This window comes from Hemiscyllium ocellatum, chromosome 7, assembly GCF_020745735.1.
Source record: "Hemiscyllium ocellatum isolate sHemOce1 chromosome 7, sHemOce1.pat.X.cur, whole genome shotgun sequence".
NCBI classification, from domain to species: Eukaryota; Metazoa; Chordata; class Chondrichthyes; order Orectolobiformes; family Hemiscylliidae; genus Hemiscyllium; species Hemiscyllium ocellatum.
The window spans coordinates 108,167,422-108,185,541 of NC_083407.1; the positions used below are offsets into that span (position 1 = coordinate 108,167,422).

An 18,120-nucleotide genomic window follows, 5' to 3' on the forward strand; every position below is an offset into this window, starting at 1 on the left:
GACATTAGGAGGGGAGCAGCATTGATTATGGGGGTGGGGCATTGGGAGGGAGAGGACATTAGGAGGGGAGGAGTATTGATTATGGGTCAGGGCATTGGGAGGGGAGGGACATTAGGAGGGGAGGAGTATTGATTATGAGGGCAGGGCATTGGGAGGGAGGGACATTAGGAGGGGAGGAATACTGATTATGGGGCGGGGTATTGGGAGGGGAGGGAGTTGGGGGCATTGTGACAGGAGGTTATTGCAGTGACAGCCTTGGGGTTGATATACGCACACAAAATCATGTTCAATAACAGAAAGGATGTACACGCTTCCCCCAGCTTGAAACCTACCTGGCCATCCTTTGCGTAGCACACCGAGTTAGACTGGGTATACTTCACAGCAATACTGGCTACTATCAGGTCCCGAATCGCAGAATCCAGCAGCTGCAGAGGGAGAGACAGAAAGAAGGTGTAAATGAGACAGAGAAAGAGAGATACAGAGAGAGAAAAAAACTAGAGGGATACAGATGAAGAGAGAAATGTAAACAGAGAAAGAGAGAGAGAGTGTGAAAAACAGAGATAGAAAGAGAAACAGGTAGAGTGAGTGATAGAAAGATAGAGCAAGGGGGGGAAGAGAGAGAGGAAGAGGGAAAGAGACAGACAGAGAGTGAGAGAGACAAGTAGAGAGAGATACAGATAGGGATAGCGATAGAAAGAGAGAGACAGACAGATAGAAGTACGGTGAGAGAGAAAAAAGACAGCAAAGGACCAATAGAGATGAAGAGAGAAGGCAGTTACTGTAACAACCTGAGAACAGTGACTCAAAGGCATTGTGGTAATGTTACTGGGTCAGAATTGCAGAGGCTTGGGACAAGTTTCAAATACCACCAGCAGCCATGCTATGCCAACAGCGAAACTGGTCTTAGGAATTTAAATCAATAAGCTGAACATAAAGTTCATGTAAGTTATTTTGCCACAATACTAAAATCGATTGTCATTAAAAACATATCTGGTTCACTAATGTCCTTTAGGGAAAATAATTCACTATTACTACCTGGTCTGGCCTACATGTAACTCCAGACTTACCGCAGTGGGGCTGAACTCTTTAGGATCAAATGGCCAAGCAAGTCATTCAGTTCAAGGACAGTTAGGGATGGGTAACAAAGACTGGTCTTACTAGCAACACTCCCATTGCATGGAAGAACAAAGGGAAACCATTCATCTCCCCACTCTGGGCAGCAGTGCTGGCTGCACTGGGGTGGGGTGGGGTGTAGCAAAGTAAGAAATCGAAGTGGAGGGGGGCACAGGTCGGCATGGAGACGGTCCTCCTCACAAGGCCACGAGCAAGGGCTTTGGTGGCTGATGTCAGTGCTGGCAGTAAGTGCGGAAAGAGAGGCCTATCTGCTTACAGCGAGGCCTCAGGAGAGCAAGAGGGCCCGGTCTTCCAAGTAGTTTAGATCCCTTGGCTGGAGGAGTGTATGGGCATCAGGGAATGTCACAGTGGACCTCGGAAAACAAGGATACCAATTCTGAACTTGTAACCTAGGGAGAAAGCTGGGAAGCAGGCCTGAAGCTGGAGCCTGAACTCAGTGAAAGCTCAAAACAGGAAGCAGCGCTGGAGAGGGACCTCAGGCTAAGTGGCGGACCTGGGGTGAATTCTAAACCCTCGTTCACACCTTTCCCACTGAGGGCCAGGGAGATTAAAACACAGGCCTGTGTGACCATACAAGTGATCTCCAAAACTTAAAAAAAAAGATTCCAATTTCCAGACACCTGGCGAAACCCTGCACTTTCTGACCAGTTCTGCTGAGGAGGAAGAAATATGGTGTCTACCTCAGTTCTAGCAGTTAATGCTCACAGGACAGGTGCACATCCTGACCAAACAGACAAAGCAGCCTTCACTGAGTGGAAGATTACAGCAGAGTGCTGAGTGAGTGTTGCACTCCAGACTAGAACATAGAACACAGAACATTACAGCGCAGTACAGGCCCTTCGGGCCCTCGATATTGTGCCGACCTGTGAAACCAATCTGAAGCCCATCTAACCTACACTATTTCATTCTCGCCCACATGCCTATCCAATGACCATTTAAATGCCCTTAAAGTTGGCGAGTTTACTACTGTTGCAGGCAGTGCGTTCCACACCCCTATTACTCTCTGAGTAAAGAAACTATCTCTGACATCTGTCACCCCTCGATTTAAAGCTATGTCCCCTCATGCTAGCCAACAATATCTGAGGGAAAAGGCTCTCACTATCCATCCTATTTAATCCCGATTATTTTGTATGTCTCAATTAAGTCACCTCTCAACCTTCTTTTGTCGAACAAAAACAGCCTCAAGTCCCTCAGCCTTTCCTCATAAGGCCTTCCTTCCATGTCAGCAACATCATAGTAAATCTCCTCTGAAACCTCTCTAACGCTTCCACATTGTCCCTACAATGCGGTGACCAGAACTGTACACAATGCTCCAAGTGCGGCCGCACCAGAGTTTTGTACAGCTGCAGTGTGACCTCATGGCTCTGAAAATCAATTCCTTTACCAATCAAAGCTAACACACCGTATGCCTTCTTAACAACCCTATTAAGCTGGGTGGCAACTTTCAGGGATCTATGCACATGGGCACCGAGATCTCTCTGCTCATCTACACTGTCAAGAATCTCACCATTAGCCCAGTACTCTTTATTCCTTCCAAAGTGAATCACCTCACACTTTTCCGCATTAAACTCCATTTGCCACCTCTCAGCCCAGCTCTGCAGCTTATCTATATCCCTCTGTAACATTCAACATCCTTTGGTACTATCCACAACTCCACCGATCTGAGTGTCATCAGCAAATTTACTAACCCATCCTTCTACACCCTCATCCAGGTCATTTATAAAAATGACAAACAGCAGTGGTCCCAAAACAGATTCTTGCGGTACACCACTAGTAACTAAACTCCAGGATGAATATTTCCCATCAACCACCATCCTCTGTTTTCTTTGAGCTGGCCAATTTCTTATCTAAACCGTTAAATCACCCTCAATTCCATGCCTCCGTATTTTGTGCGATAGCCTACCAGTGGAATGTGGAAAAATAATAATTAAAAAAGCCCCGTCTCTTCTCTTAGGAAGCCGTATTCAATTACTGAAGGGGATCCAGTCGAGAGACTTACCTCCTTGGATGAGGTGACCTGCTTTTCGAACAGCGACCGATCGATAATCGCATTGTTCCTCTTCTGGGACAGATGCAATCCGAAAATAGTCCGCGTTTCAACCTCGTCAGGTTCATACTCCAGGTCCATCTGCGGGGAGTGGGGGGAAGAGAAGATGGGGCAATTTGAAAACATGGAGCCAAAAACATTCCCTGCCCACAACCGCCAAATCCGAACACGTGTAAAAAGGCCGGCAACGCCCAAATCGACAGCAGAGTCTACCATCTCCTCGGATACACCAGGAATGTGGGACCATGTATCTAGGCCTTAGGCAGGAGTCTGCTTGACTCAGGCCTGGAGGTGAGGGGTCAAAAGGGACCGAGTCAGATTTCCCCTCTTCCCGTCCCTCAGACAGGCAAACTGGACATCACGTTACTGGGATCGAGACCTTCAACTGTGCGCCAACCGTCCGTCGTTCTTTGTGGAGTTCAGAGGTCGCACAAGGAAAATGCAAGTCTTTTAGGAAGTTCCACTGGGAGGCTGGACTCAACCCTGAGGTGGGATTGAGGGGAATGGTCCTTGGTGACCATGTCATGGTGAGGCCATGCCAGTCCATGGCTGGCGGAGCAGAAAACAAATCGGGATAAGCAACAAGTAAACCATCATGACAAACAGAACGATACACAAACCTCGGCTCAAGCCAGAAAGGTTAGGAAGCTAGAGATGCAACCCAGAACGGGAAGAGCGGGGAGGTAAAGCCACATACCTGAAGGATGCAATAGTTTCCATTTTTCTTTTTGGACAGGATATCCAACGCCTCTTGCTTGTAACCGGGGGCGATAATTCCATCAGACACCTGCGATTTAGACATTTCCAATTTACTAGCGGCAGCCCCTCTCATTGCGGCCTGCATACTCAGGCTTCATCAAAATGGAGTCTTTTGGTTCCAGTTACTTGCTTAAATTTGCTTAAAACAGAAAATACCTTCTCCACATTTCCCAACAACCGCCTCTCCTCCCAAACAAACCCCACCCACCCCAGCCTTCCACACTATTTCAACTACTCTCCAAATTCCTCTTTCAGCCCCTTAATCCATTTTGAAACCGCGGACCCAGTTCCCCAGGGTCCGGTCTTGATCTGTGATTTTTTTTTTAAAAAATCAGCTCAAGGATTCCAAATGGAGCCAGCCCTGGCTCAGCTAGTAACACGGCAGTCTGAACTCCCCACCTCGGAAACCGGAGCTGAAACTCCAGGTCCCCACTCCTGGTGTCCGTACTGAGGGAGTGCGGCTCAGTCAGAGGTCTAGTCAGTCGTCTGCTCAATTGAGCCCACGTCGGCAGTTTTTTTTCCCCAAAAAGACTTTTGATGACATTTCTAAGAAGTGCAGGGTGTCTCTTCCAGCTCCCCAATACTTAACCCTCAGCCACCGTCACATAATACTAACCAGTTCTCTTCTTGCAGTGTGCATCGGGAGTTTGCTCCAAATAAACTCATTGCTGTGTTTTCCTACAGTGGCCACACCTCCGATACATCTCATTGACCGCAAGGGGTGGCAGATCATGCCAAGGGCTGTGAAAGGCCCTATATAAATGCAAGGATTTCCTTCTAATAAATGTGGATGGCATACAGTATTCCAAACCCACTAGAGAGAAGCCCCGTGACAACATCTTAATGAGAGTGACAACTTGTCTGGGCAGAGCAGCCAGACCCCGGCCTGCACAGGGTTGGGGTAGGGTGGTGGTGGTATTGGAGAGGGGTGGGGGTGGGCGCGAAGACGAAGAGCTTTAAGAGACTCAACAGTGAGAGGGAGCGCTGATGAACAGCAACACTCCAGGAAGTACAGAGGATCAGAGGGACCTGTACATGTCCACAGACCCTTGAGAGTAGGAGAATAGGTATTTAAAAAGACAAGTGGGAAATCCGCCTTTTACTAGTGTAGGCATTGAATCCAAGAGTAGGGAGGTTATGACAGAGCTGTACGTGACATTACTTAGATGGGGAAATGCGTGCAGTTCTGGTTGCCATTCTATAGGAAGAGGACAACTGTGCTAGAGAGGGTGCAGCAGACTGAGCTATGAAGAGAAAGACCCCATAGGCTGGGATTGTTTTCCTTACAGCAGAGAAGGCGGGGGGAGGGGAATCTGACTGAGGTGTACAAAGTTATGGTGGGCATAGATCAAACAGACAGGAAGAAAGTCGAGGGATTGATAACCGGGGGATGTACATTTGTGTTCAATGACAAATGATTTGGGGGTATCTCAAACTCACTGCCTCAAAGGTACCACAATATTTAAGAACTTTTAGATGAACATTTGAAATGGACAGCATATAAGGTGAAGAGTCAAGTGCTGGAAGATAGTACAAATGTAGATATGTATTTAATCACCGACATGTACACAGCTGAAGGTTCTCTTCCGTCCTGTAAAACTCTATGATCTTATCATCTCACTCATCGTACACTGTGCTCACACAAGGCCTTGCTTCTCTTCAAATCCAAAATGGCTCCTGAAGTTTCCAACAAGGCTGGTACATACAGATACCCAACGGCCACCCTCTTTGTACTTGCCTCTCTGGAGATTATCTGGGCAGTCGGGACGTCACAAACATCAGACAGAGCGATGAAGTCACCAAAGGAGGACATCCTGTCAGCACCTGCGGGGCAAAGGGCACAGGTTTCCATGGTGACCTGGTCCAAACCGCAGGATCTCGAATCAGGAGCCAACCCAACCCACTCACCTTTCCCGGAATCAACCAGAACAACCTAGATTCTCGAGGGGGAGCAGGGAATGAATGACAAGACAGGGAAAAAAATTGAACGCATACTCGTTGACCCGGGCCTGATAGTCCCCAACTTTTAACAGCCGAATAATTAAGTCAGCATTTTTGGAGTAGAAACCACTCCTGAGGTGGGTCTCAAAGTCGGTGAACAGGCGCAGAAATAATGTCAAGGTCAATCACAGGGGACAGAATATAAAGGAGGAGGAATTATCTGGTTTTGTAAAGAAATTCAACACTGAGGTCTGAAGGCACAGTGGGTAGCGTCCACAGCTAGAAACTGCTGGTTCAAGGCCTACCTCAGATTTTGGCAGAGGATGCGTTGGCGACGTAGCCTGATATCAATCTGTAAATTGTCCAGACACACCCACGCCGGGAGGTAAGGATGTGGAAGAATATCCCATTTAAGCTGTGCTCAACCCGTTCCCCAAGGAATCGATACCGGCCTGAGAAACCGAGGCAAACACGTGCTTCGACCGTCTCTCAGCGCAAGAGGTGGGCAAAGTCAGCAGCAAGGTCTTTACCCACCTCAGTCATCATTTCCCCACTCTCATCGGCAGGAAAGGCTGTGTAGACTGGGGTTTTATTTCCTGGGGTTTGGTTGGATTTCTGTGTTGAGGCCATCCGGAAATAAGAAGGGCAGAACAGCAAAGCTGCAGCAACATCACCATGTCAGGGAGCTGCGTTTCACCTCAGGGATAGGGAACTCTCTCACACAAACACAGTCGTGTTGGGTGTGTGTGTGTGTGTGTTGGGCGGGGGGGGTCAGTGAAAAGTCAGATTAAAAACAAAAATCATGTTGATTTCCTTCCTAACAGCCCGTGTGTGTGTGTGAGTGTGTGTGTGTGGTTTTCTTTTATTTATACTAGAAGAACTGAAGCAGTTCAAGGAAGCATTTCACTACAGTCATACAGCATGGATACAGACCCTTCGGCCCAACCTGTCCATGCTGACCAGGTTTCCTAAACTGAACCAGTCCTAACTGCCAGCCTTTGGCCCATATACCTCTAAACCTCTCCTATCCACATACATATCTAAATGTCTTTCAAATGCTGTACCTGTACCTACCTCTACCATTCCCTCTGGCACCTCATTCCATACACGCCCCACCCTCTGTGTGAAGAAGTTACCCCTCAGGTCTCTTCTATATCCTTGCCCTCGTCCCTTATGCCCCTCTAGTTTTAGGCTCCCCTACTGTGGGGATAAATAGATCTTGGTTATTCACCCTACTCATGCCCCTCCTGGTTTTATAAACCTCCGTAAGGTTACCCCTCAGCTCCAGGTGAAAAAAAGTCAACCACATTCTCGATGGGTAACAAATGTTCACCTCCCGGACATAAATAAAGTTGACATGTGAGAGTTGATGTCGAGATCAGCTATGTGATGGGCTTCCTGAGCTTGAATGGCCTCCAGTTCCTGTATTTTACAGGTGCTCTGCATTTCCAACATTTCAAGCCTTGCGCTCTGGTTTTCCTCATTCCCAATCCCTTTAAGCCTCACAGAGGTCAGGGGTGACATGCTGATACTAACCTCTTGCTCTGGCATAAGCTGTAGCCAGTGGAGTCAGTGTGCCATATTTATCATGGACCATACAGACTCTGGCTTCTTCTTCAGTCATTGGGACACCAATAGCGGCACCTGGAGGCAAAACAGCAAAATTACATCAACAATCTTGAGGCAGGCTCAATTAAAATCGAAAGGCTCAATAATTGTAAATTCACTACAAGAAAGGGCACACGAATCCACAGCACTTGGATTTGGCACACCGTCCTCCAAAAGCTGCCTCTCGCTTTTCAAACCCCCCCAAAAAAAAGAACAATCGGAAGGAGGAGACCGTGTGCGTCTGCCATCTTTGTTTCCGAGACTCCATGTTTCATTCGACCGTCTGTGAAGGCCAGGTAATGTTCTTTAATTCAAACAGCTCTCTTGCTCTGTTCTCAATACCAACGTTGTCAGGTTTCCCAATTGAACGTGAACTGAGTAACAGCCCATTGTAGCTTAGGAGGGAAGATGTGATGATGCTGTAGTCAGAGGTACAGACAGACGTTTCAGTGGCCAGCAGAGAAAAAGCAGAATGGTGTGTTGTTTCCCTGGTGACAGGATCAAGGATGTCTCAGAGAGGGTGCAGAATGTTCTCACGGGGGAGAGGGGCCAGCAGGAGGTCATTGTCCACATTGGAACCAACGACATTGGAAGGGAAAAGACTCTGAAGGGAGATTACAGAGAGTTAGGCAGAAATTAAAAAAGGTCCTCAAGGGTAGTAATATCTGGATTACTCCCAGTGCTATGAGCTAGTGAGGGCAGGAATAGGAGGATAGAGCAGATGAATCCATGGCTGAGGAGCTGGTGTATGGGAGAAAGATTCACATTTTTGGATCATTGGAATCTCTATTGGGTTAGAAGTGACCTGTACAAGAAGGACAGATTGCACCTAAATAATATACTGGCAGTGAGATTTGCTAGAACTGCTTGGGAGGACTTAAAGTAGTAAGGTTGGGGGGGGGAAACCCAGGGAGATAGTGAAGAAAGAGATCGATCTGAGACGGGTACAGCTGAGAACAGAAGTGAGTCAAACAGTCAGGGCAGGCAGGGACAAGGTAGATCTAATAAATTAAACTGCATTTATTTCAATGCAAGGCGCCTAACAGGGAAGGCAGATGAACTCAGGGTATGGTTAGGAACACGGGACTGGGATATCATAGCAATTACAGAAACATGACTCAGGGATGGGGCAGGACTGACAGCTTAATGTTCCAGGATACAAATACTACAGAAAGGATAGAAAGGGAGGCAAGAGAGGAGGGGGAGTGGCATTTTTGATAAGGGATAGCATTACAGCTATGCTGAGGGAGGGTATTCCTGGAAATACATCCAGGGAAGTTATTTGGGTGGAACTGAGAAATAAGAAAATGATGATCACCTTATTGGGATTGTATTACAGACTCCCCAATAGTCAGAGGGAAATTGAGAAACAAACTTGTAAGGAGATCTCAGCTATCTGTAAGAATAATAGGGTAGTTATGGTAGGGGATTTTAACTTTTCAAACATCGACTGGGACTGCCATAGTGTTAAAGGTTTAGATGGAGAGGAATTTCTTAAGTGTGTACAAGACAATTTTCTGATTCAATATGTGGATGTACCAGCTGCATTTTGGAAAAACAAATCTTAGCAGGACTTATACACTTAATGGTAAGATCCAGAGTAGTGTTGCTGAACAAAGAGACCTTGGAGTGCAGGTTCATAGCTCTTTGAAAGTGGAGTCGCAGGTAGATAGGATAGTGAAGAAGGCATTTGGTATGCTTTCCTTTACTGGTCAGAGTATTGAGTACAGGAGTTGGGAGGTCATGTTGCGGCTGTACAGGACATCGGTTAGGCCACTATTGAAATATTGCGTGCAATTCTGGTCTCCTCCCCATCAGAAAGATGTTGTGAAACTTGAAAGGGTTCAGAAAAGATTTGCAAGGATGTTGCCAGGGTTGGAGGATCTGAGCTACAGGGAGAGGCTGAACAGGCTGGGCCTGTTTTCCCGGGAGCGTCGGAGGTTTACAAAATCATGAGGGGCATGGATAGGATAAATAAGCAAAGTCTTTTCCCTGAGGTTGGGGAGTCCAGAACTAGAGAGCCTAGGTTTAGGGTGAAGGGGGAAAGATATAAAAGAGACCTAAGGGGCAGCTTTTTCACACAGAGGGTGGTACGTGTATAGAATGAGTTGCCAGAGGATGTGGTGGAGGCTAGTACAATTGCAACATTTACGAGGCATTTGGATGGGTATATGAATAGGAAGGGTTTGGAGGGATATGGGCCGGGTGCTGGCAGGTGGGACTAGATTGGGTTGGGATATCTGGTCGGCATGAAGGGGTTGGACCGAAGGGTCTGTTTCCAGGTTGTACATCTCTATGACTCTAAGTTCCTTCACTCCACCAGCTCAAAACACTTTTCACTTGTAGCCTGCTGGGTGAGAGAGACCCAGATACCGGACTGTCTCCTGATGGAACATAGTCGGTCCCAGAGTTCTTGAGCTTCGTGCTTGCGTATGTGACATGTCTCCAAGCTACTAAACAGACTGGTAATAGGTATGGAGAGGGCATAAAATAACTTTGGGGTCTCATCCCACCTATAAGTGGGCGGCACTGCTGCCTCACAGCGCCAGAGACCCGGGTTCAATTCCCGCCTCAGGCGACTGGCTGAGTTGAGTTTGCACATTCTCCCCGTGTCTGTGTGGGTTTCCTCTGGGTGCTCCGGTTTCCTCCCACAGTCCAAAAATGCGCAGGTTAGGTGAATTGGCCATGCTAAATTGCCTGTAGTGTTAGGTGAAGGGGAATAGGTCTGGGTGGGTTGCGCTTCGGCAGGTCGGTGTGGACTTGTTGGGCCGAAGGGCCTGTTTCCACACTGTAAGTAATCTAAAAAAAGTCTCATCTCTTTATAAGTGGATCATCCCCGATTTTTAAACACCAACCCCCCGGGTTCTCAACTCTCCCACAAGAGGAAACATCCTTTCAACATCCACCCAGTCAAGTTTCCTCAGCGTTCATACCATCAAGAGTTCTACAGCATAGGAACCGACCCTTCGGTCCAACCTGTCCATGCCGACCAGGCATTGTAAACAGATCGGGGTCCATTTGCCAACATTTGGCCCATATACCTGTAAACCCTTCCTATTCATACATCCATCCAGATGCCTTTTAAATGTTGCAATTATACCCATCTCTATTATTTCCCCTGGTAGCCTGTTCCATCTATGCACCGCCCTTTACGTGAAAAAAAATTGCCCCTCAGGTCCTTTTTAAATCTTTCCCCTCTCACCTTAAACCTATGCCCTCTAGTTTTGGCCTCCCCTATCCTAGAGAAATGACCCTGGCTGTTCATCCTATCTATGCCCCATCATGATTTCATAAACCTCTATAAGGTCACCCCTCAGCCTCCGACACTCCAGGGAGAACAGCCTCAGACTCTCCCTATAGCACAAACCCCCCACCCCCGGCAACATCCATTGAAATGTTTCAATTAAGCCAGCTAAACTCCAACGGACAGGAGCTTCACCTGTCCAACCTTTCCTCATGATAGAACATCTCCAATCCTCTTTCTCTCATTGAAAATTCTTGTCTTGCCTGTTTAGTCTTAAATTTGTACTCTTTATCCCTTCCTGTTTGCCAATTAATTCATCATTTCCTTTATTAGTACCTTTCGTGTTGATCTTGACTTAATGCGTTGACTTATCGCACCTTCGTAAATATGATCTCTTGCGTCCACTATTTAGTTTAATATTCTCTCTACTTCCCTAGTTATGTAGCTTGCAAGAACACCTTCCTGAGCACAGTTCAGGTGCAGGACTGAGCTAAATGGACATCCACTTTCCCCATGACCGGTGACAGTGCCCCACAAACTGGAACTCACTTCTCTCACTGAGTCATGCATTCTTTCATCTGACTTGCCTTATGCCAATGTGCACACTGCTCATGTCATAATGCAGAACTTTTGAGGTTCCCCTTCTTGATTTGGTACCTAGCTCTTCATGAAAGCGCACAGTCTCTTCATTTGTCCTGCCTGCACCGCTTGTATCTTATGTGGAACATAACATATGGATCCTCCCCTCCTCCCACCCTAACAGGTGTAACAAAGATGTACTTGTAATGGAGGGGCCGCAGAGGAGGCTTGCTAAGTTGATTCCGGAGCTGAGGGGGCTGTCTTACAAGGGGAGATTGAGAAGTCTGGGACTCTACTCATTGGAATTTAGGAGAATGAGGGGAGAAAATAAAATTACGAAGAGAATAGATAGGATAGAAGCAAGGAGGTTGCTTCCACTGATGGGTGAAACTACTACTAGGGAGCATAGCCTTAAAATAAGGGGGAACAGATTTAGGACTGTGGTGAGGAGGAACTTCTTCACCCTAATGGTCGTGAATCTGTGGAACTCCCTGCCCAGCGAAGCATTGCATGTTTTTAAGATGAGGAGGTGCCAGTGTTGGACTGGGATGGACAAAGTTAAGAATCACACAACACCAGGTTATAGTCCAACAAGTTTATTTGGAAGTCTAGGGTGGCACGGTGGCACAGTGGTTAGCACTGCCGCCTCACAGCACCAGAGACCCGGGTTCAATTCCCGCCTCAGGCGACTGACTGTGTGGAGTTTGCATGTTGTCCCCGTGTCTGCGTGGGTTTCCTCCGGGTGCTCCGATTTCCTCCCACAGTCCAAAGATGTGCGGGACAGGTGAATTGGCCGTGCTACATTGCCCGTAGTGTTAGGTAAGGGGAAAATGTAGGGGGTAGGGGTATGGGTGGGTTGCGCTTCGGCGGGTCGATGTGGACTTGTTGGGCCGAAGGGCCTGTTCCCACACTGTAAGTAATCTAATCTACTAGCTTTCAAAGCACTGCTCCTTCATCAGGTAACTAGTGGGGCAGGATCTTAAGACACAGAACTTGTAGTAAAAGATTACAACTGATGCGATGTATTAAACAAACCTAGACAGCTGTTAATGATTTCATCTTTTAGAATGGGTTGCAGGTTTAGATTCACTGATATGTAAATCCTAGAACTTCTTTTAAGTCACATTAATGCATTGTCAGAACTGATATGTCACCTCTTTTCATAAAGTCTTAAGTGATCTCAGGAATGTGGCTTGAAAGTAGTTCTGGGATTTACATATTAATGAACCAAAACCTGCAATACACTCTAAAAGATGAAAGACTTATCAGCAATCTAGGTTTATTCAACATATCATTTCAGTTGCATGACACTGAGATCTTTAGCGATAAGGTCTGTGTCTGTTCCTGCCCCATTAGCTACCCGATGAAAGGGCAGCGCTCCGTAAGCTAGTATGTCCAAATAAACCCATTGGACTATAAACTGGTGTTGTGGAATGCTTTTAAGGCAAAGATAGACAGATCTTTGAACAATAAAGGAATTAAGAGTTATGGTGAGCAGGTGGGTAAGTAAGGAGCTGAGTGCACAAAAATATCAGCCATGATCTTACAGAATGGTGGAGCAGGGACGATGGGCCAAATGGCCTACTCCTGCTCCTAGTTCTTATGTCCTTGTGTAACTGCTTTCTGGTACAAAGATCCAAGGTGACCATTCCCACTCTCTGATGCATTGCAATATCTGCAAGTTCAGTTTCTAGCTCACACTCTAAGCCAAATCTATTCGAACTTTCAAACACTTGCTGCTTTTCTCCTGAATCAATATGGCATCCAGGTCCTCATATGCTGTAAACGTGACACATCACCAGTCCTGCCATTCTTAAAGTGTTCAAATAAACTGCTTCATTAAATTTTCTATTTATTCATTTTCAAAATATAATTCGTAACCATGCCACCGGTTGCTATACTATGTTGAACAACAGAAATAGAATAAACATTCATCATTTACCAGATACTCACCAAACAACTGGCTTCTTATCTTTTGGCAAAGGGTGAATCAATTTCTGAGGCTGATAATAACTTTAAGAAAAGCAAAAGTGACAGAACACCCCTCTTCCTTTCCCTTCCTTACCCCACATCAATTCCAGCACTCCATCGTAAGTCACGCTAAGTTGGCTAGTTTTACACGCTCTTAAGCCAAAAGAACTACCTGACTCAGTTAGAGGATCCAGTTTCAACAATTTTTTTAAATAAAGCCGTTCTTTCAATGGAAGCTTTGTTAAAACTCTGCTTAAACGGCTAGGAACTACAGCATTTAAACTGTAGATTTCAGTTTCGTATCAACCACAAACCAAATTTGATTCGTACAGAAGTAAAAAATTAGACATTCTCAGCCAACAACTGCACACACTCAGTTTAGTCATGTCTAAAACCGATGTGAAGAATTTTCGAAGGAGACCAAAGGAACAGTTTATACTGGTCTTTCTCCAAGCCAGAGAGGTTGTATGACAAGACATCAACAATTATCATCTCGGTCACGCCAAGAGCTAGAGGCCCAAGCTTTTAGCAGCCACATCAATGGGAAATTAATGTGCAAAGCTCTGAAGCTAGGGTCTGAGGCTAGCCAAGAAAACGGCACTCGAAGATTTGCACGTTGCTTCCTCCCTGAATTACCTGGTTGACAACACTAGAGTTAAGATGCTCACTTTCCCCAGGAAGATTTGACACCTTTCCACCTCCTGTCCCCATGTCAGTGACACATGTCGGACCGGCATTCAACAGGGTGGGGCCAGTCGAGTTGAGATTTCACGTGGGTTTGGGTGGGGGGCAGGGTGATGTGTCGCCCCACCCCCCCCACCTCCGCCCCCACCTTGTGCTGCCGTTATACTCTCCTTACCAGCAGGGCTGACGTGCTTGAAGGAGGCAGCTGCAGGGAGACACAGGGCCTGCTTCAGTTCTCTCACCAGCTGCCAGGCGTTCAGAGCGTCACACAGATTAATGAAGCCGGGAGATCCATTCAGGACTGTCAGGCACGAGAGAGAGAGAGAGAGAGAGAGAGAGACAGAGAGACACAGAGAGAGGATTAAGGACAAGCAATCAATAACCCTTGCCTGATACAATTCAACTACATTTCAAGCTCGATTAGAGTGGTGCTGGAAAAGCACAGCCGGCCAGGAAGCATCCAAGAAGCAGGATAATCGATGTTTCGGGCAAAAGCCCTCCATCAGGAGCCCTTCCTGTTCCTCAGATGCTGCCTGACCTGCTGTGCTTTCCCAGCATCACTCTAATCTAGACTCTGATTTCCAGGATCTGCCATCCTCACTTTCACCTACTACATTTCACGCTGTCGGCTGTGGGCATTTAGAGACCATGAGTTCACGTCTCACCCCAGAGGCTAAAAGGAGCCCCAACCAAAGCTGGAGATTGTTGCTGAGAAGCTCCATCAGAGGCCTGGTCTCACTCACAGGAGAGCCTCCCACTGCCAGCAGCACTTGGAAGAGCATGACGGGAGTCGTGAGGAACTGCCATTCGAATGGGTGGTTGCGGGATGGGATGGGTCGGCTGGCGCAGGCAGGACGGGCTGAATAGCCTTTCCCTTTCTCTCTGTGCCATTCAGAGTCATAGAGATGTACAGCATGGAAACAGAACCTTCGGTCCAACTCGTCCATCCACACCTGCCAGCACCCGGCCCACACCCCTCCAAACCCTTCCTAGTCATATACCCATCCAAATGCCTCCTAAATATTGCAATTGTACCAGCCTCCACCACATCCTCTGGCAGCTCATTCCATACACATATCACCCTCTGGGTGATAAAGTCACCCCTTAGGTCTCTTTTATATCTTTCCCCTCTCACTCTAAACTTATGCCCTCTAGTTCTGGACTCCCCGATCCCAGGGAAAAGACTTTGCCTATTTACCCTATCCATGTCCCTCATAATTTTATAAACCTTTATATGGTCACTCCTCAGCCTCCGACGCTCCAGGGAAAACAGCCCCAGCCTGTTCAGCCTCTCCCTATAGCTCAAATCCACCAAAGTTTCTAAAGTTTCACACCTTCTGCCCTGGGGACCTGACCACAAATTCATCCCCTTAACCAAAAGATGATGAGAAACGACACTCAGATCAGCCAGCCGTTGCCATACCGCCACACACGGGATCTTGTTGTGCACGGCTGGCCGCCCACATTACAGCTCGGGCCAGGCTTCCAGAGCACTTTGCCGGGAGCAAACCCTCCCACCCCCCTCCTCCATTTCTTTCCTTGTGTTTTTTTTTCCGGTGGGGGGGTGGTGCCAGTAGGTGTGAGGGAAGCCACCTACACGCTGAGTTCTGAATGTCACCCCCCACCAAAGAAACCAGCAGCCACCCTCCCCCCCCTACCTTGGATGGGCAGCTGAGGCCTCTGTGTGTAGATCTGGGCTGGAGTCTGGTGAGGATTCATCCCGTACCTCAGGCAGAGCTGTGACTTCCCCCGGCCACATTCCTTCCGGAAGTAATCCGAGATCGCCTCGTCGTACTGGGCCGTGTGTGTGAAGGCCTCAGGAAGGGAGGAAATAAGAGAGAGAGAGAGAGGAGACTGATCATTTTAGACTGTATTACCTTGCTGGGCAGAGTGAACAAGGGCTGAAGAAGGGCTTATTCCTGAAACGTCGATTCTCCCGTTCCTTGGATACTGCCTGACCTGCTGCGCTTTTCCAGCAACACATTTTCAGCTCTGATTTCCAGCATCTGCAGACCTCACTTTCTCCTCAGAGGGAACACACGGGCCTACAGCAAGGTGTTCACCTTTTAAACCTATTTCTTCATTTTTCTCGCTACCCTTGTACCCAAGATGGCGCCAGGAACGGCAACACTGTACACTTTTTGCTGTATTCCTGTATCCCCCGAGCACACAGGACAATAAAACCTAAACCTAATTCTAACCAAACCGCCTGGCCACTAGAGGATTTTGCTCTTTAAACCTGAGAAGAACAACGTAAGCAGCACACCGTAAGGTCACCCTGTCAAAAAACACAAGAGGTGAGAGCAAGACAAGTTACTGGATGATCAAGCTCAGGTTTCGGCAGGTAGACAAGGGAGTAAGGGGAGGACAAGGCTGGTAACAGGTCGCGTGAGGTGAAAAATTAGCTCAGGACAAGGTCCATCGCCAATACCTAGGAATGTTATTTACGTAGTAAACATTTGGCCAGTCTCCTGATTAGAAAGTATCGTAGCACTTCGCAGAACATTTCCCAACGCGTTCTGCCACTTCAAAAGATTAGGACGAGGCAGGGGTTGGACACGGAAGGTGGGGAAGAACGGGACAAGAAAGCAGAGTCGGGTTTCTATGTAAGCAGCACCTACTTTTTCAGCAGCATTTCAAGGACGGAAGTCAGGCATCACAGGTTTGGTCACGATTCCAAACCACACAGAGCTGTGAGCTGGCCCCTCAGTTGGAGCTCCAGCTTGGTCCAATGTCCGCTCAGAGCTTGTGACCCCCAACAGGTACCCCCAGTGAGGCCCTGACTGTGTCAAAGGGAGAGGAAATTTGCAGGATGACACTAATTCCACTGACTGCAAATACTAACCAACTGAATGTGAGGCCAAAGCTGTGGTGAACAGATTTCAACGTAAGCAAACTTGGGGACACAGTAGACAGTGAACGTTTTCTAAGATTACAATGGGATTGTGCTCAAATGGGTCAGTAGGCTGAATAATGACAGATGGAATTCAATTTGATTACATGCAAGGTATTGCACTGTGGTACATTAAACAGGAGCAGGACTTACATAATTACTGGTAGGGCCTTGGGTGGTGTTGTAGAACACAGGGACCTAGGGATTCAGGTGCATAATTCCTTGAAGTTTGCTTCACATATATAGAGCGTGATTACAAAGGTGCCTGGCACGCTTGTCTTTATTGCTCAGTCCTTTAGATACAAGAGTTGGGAAGTCATGTTGAGTTTGCACATGACATTGGTGAGACCTCTTCTGGAATACTGTGTCCAGTTCTGGTCGTCTAGTTACAGGATATCATTAAGCTAGAAGAGTTTTACCAGAATGTTGCGGGGTGTGAAAGGTTTGAGTTACAAGGAGAGGCTGGTTAGGCTGGGACCTCTTTCACTGGAGCATAGGAGGCTGAGAGGTGACCTTGATAGAGTTTCATTAAATCACGGAAGGGGCTGTGGATAGGGTTAATGGTAGTTGTCTTGTCCCGAGGATGGGGGGGGGATTTCAAAATCAAGGGTACATTTTTAAGGTGAGAGGAGAGAGATTTAAAAAAAGACATGAGGGGAAAATTTTTTACACAGAGGGTGGTTCGTGTGTGGAATGAACTTGCAGAGAAGGTGGTGGATATGGGTACAGCAACATTTAAAAGACAATTGGGTAAGTATATGAATAGGAAAGGTTTTGGGGGAAGATGGGCCAGGAGCAGGCAGGTGGGACTAGTTTAGTTTGGAATTATGCTTGGGATGGACTGGTTGGACTGAAGGGTCTGTTTCTGTGCTGTACGGCTCTGTAACTACAGGGGTGGGGGTGGCAAGGTGGGATGGAGTGGGGACACTTTGAATGCGTAGAAAAAAAACTACCTTCTACAGGACAAAAAATGAAGTATCAGCGGCAGTCCTAAAGGACAAGGGTACACTGATTACTAAACTGTCATGAACAGATACAGAATATATTCAAAAAAAGCCAAAGGGATGTTAGCCTTTACATCAAGAGCCAAGGTAAGTGAGGCTGGAAGCTTTGATTCTGTTACACAAAAGACCAGTTACATCACATCTGGAGAGCAGTCCAGTACTGGATACACCCCCGCAAACCTAACTTAGGTTTAATTCACTTGGATAAAATACAGCACAGACCTACTAGAATAAAGCAGCCAACATAATCAAAGAC

General features: G+C 47.1%; 1 protein-coding gene across 1 annotated transcript in view; it reads right to left on the reverse strand.

Annotated features, from left to right (window-relative positions):
• Positions 1-18,120, reverse strand: part of atic (5-aminoimidazole-4-carboxamide ribonucleotide formyltransferase/IMP cyclohydrolase) — a 37,403-nt gene that overhangs the window by 5,886 nt on the left and 13,397 nt on the right. The window contains exons 7-13 of the mRNA XM_060828097.1: positions 15,626-15,782; positions 14,143-14,268; positions 7,418-7,525; positions 5,679-5,764; positions 3,879-3,968; positions 3,134-3,262; positions 333-425 (exon numbers count right to left, since the gene is read on the reverse strand). Of these exons, the coding sequence (XP_060684080.1) occupies positions 333-425; positions 3,134-3,262; positions 3,879-3,968; positions 5,679-5,764; positions 7,418-7,525; positions 14,143-14,268; positions 15,626-15,782 (789 nt within the window). The remainder of the gene's footprint in view (positions 1-332; positions 426-3,133; positions 3,263-3,878; positions 3,969-5,678; positions 5,765-7,417; positions 7,526-14,142; positions 14,269-15,625; positions 15,783-18,120) is intronic.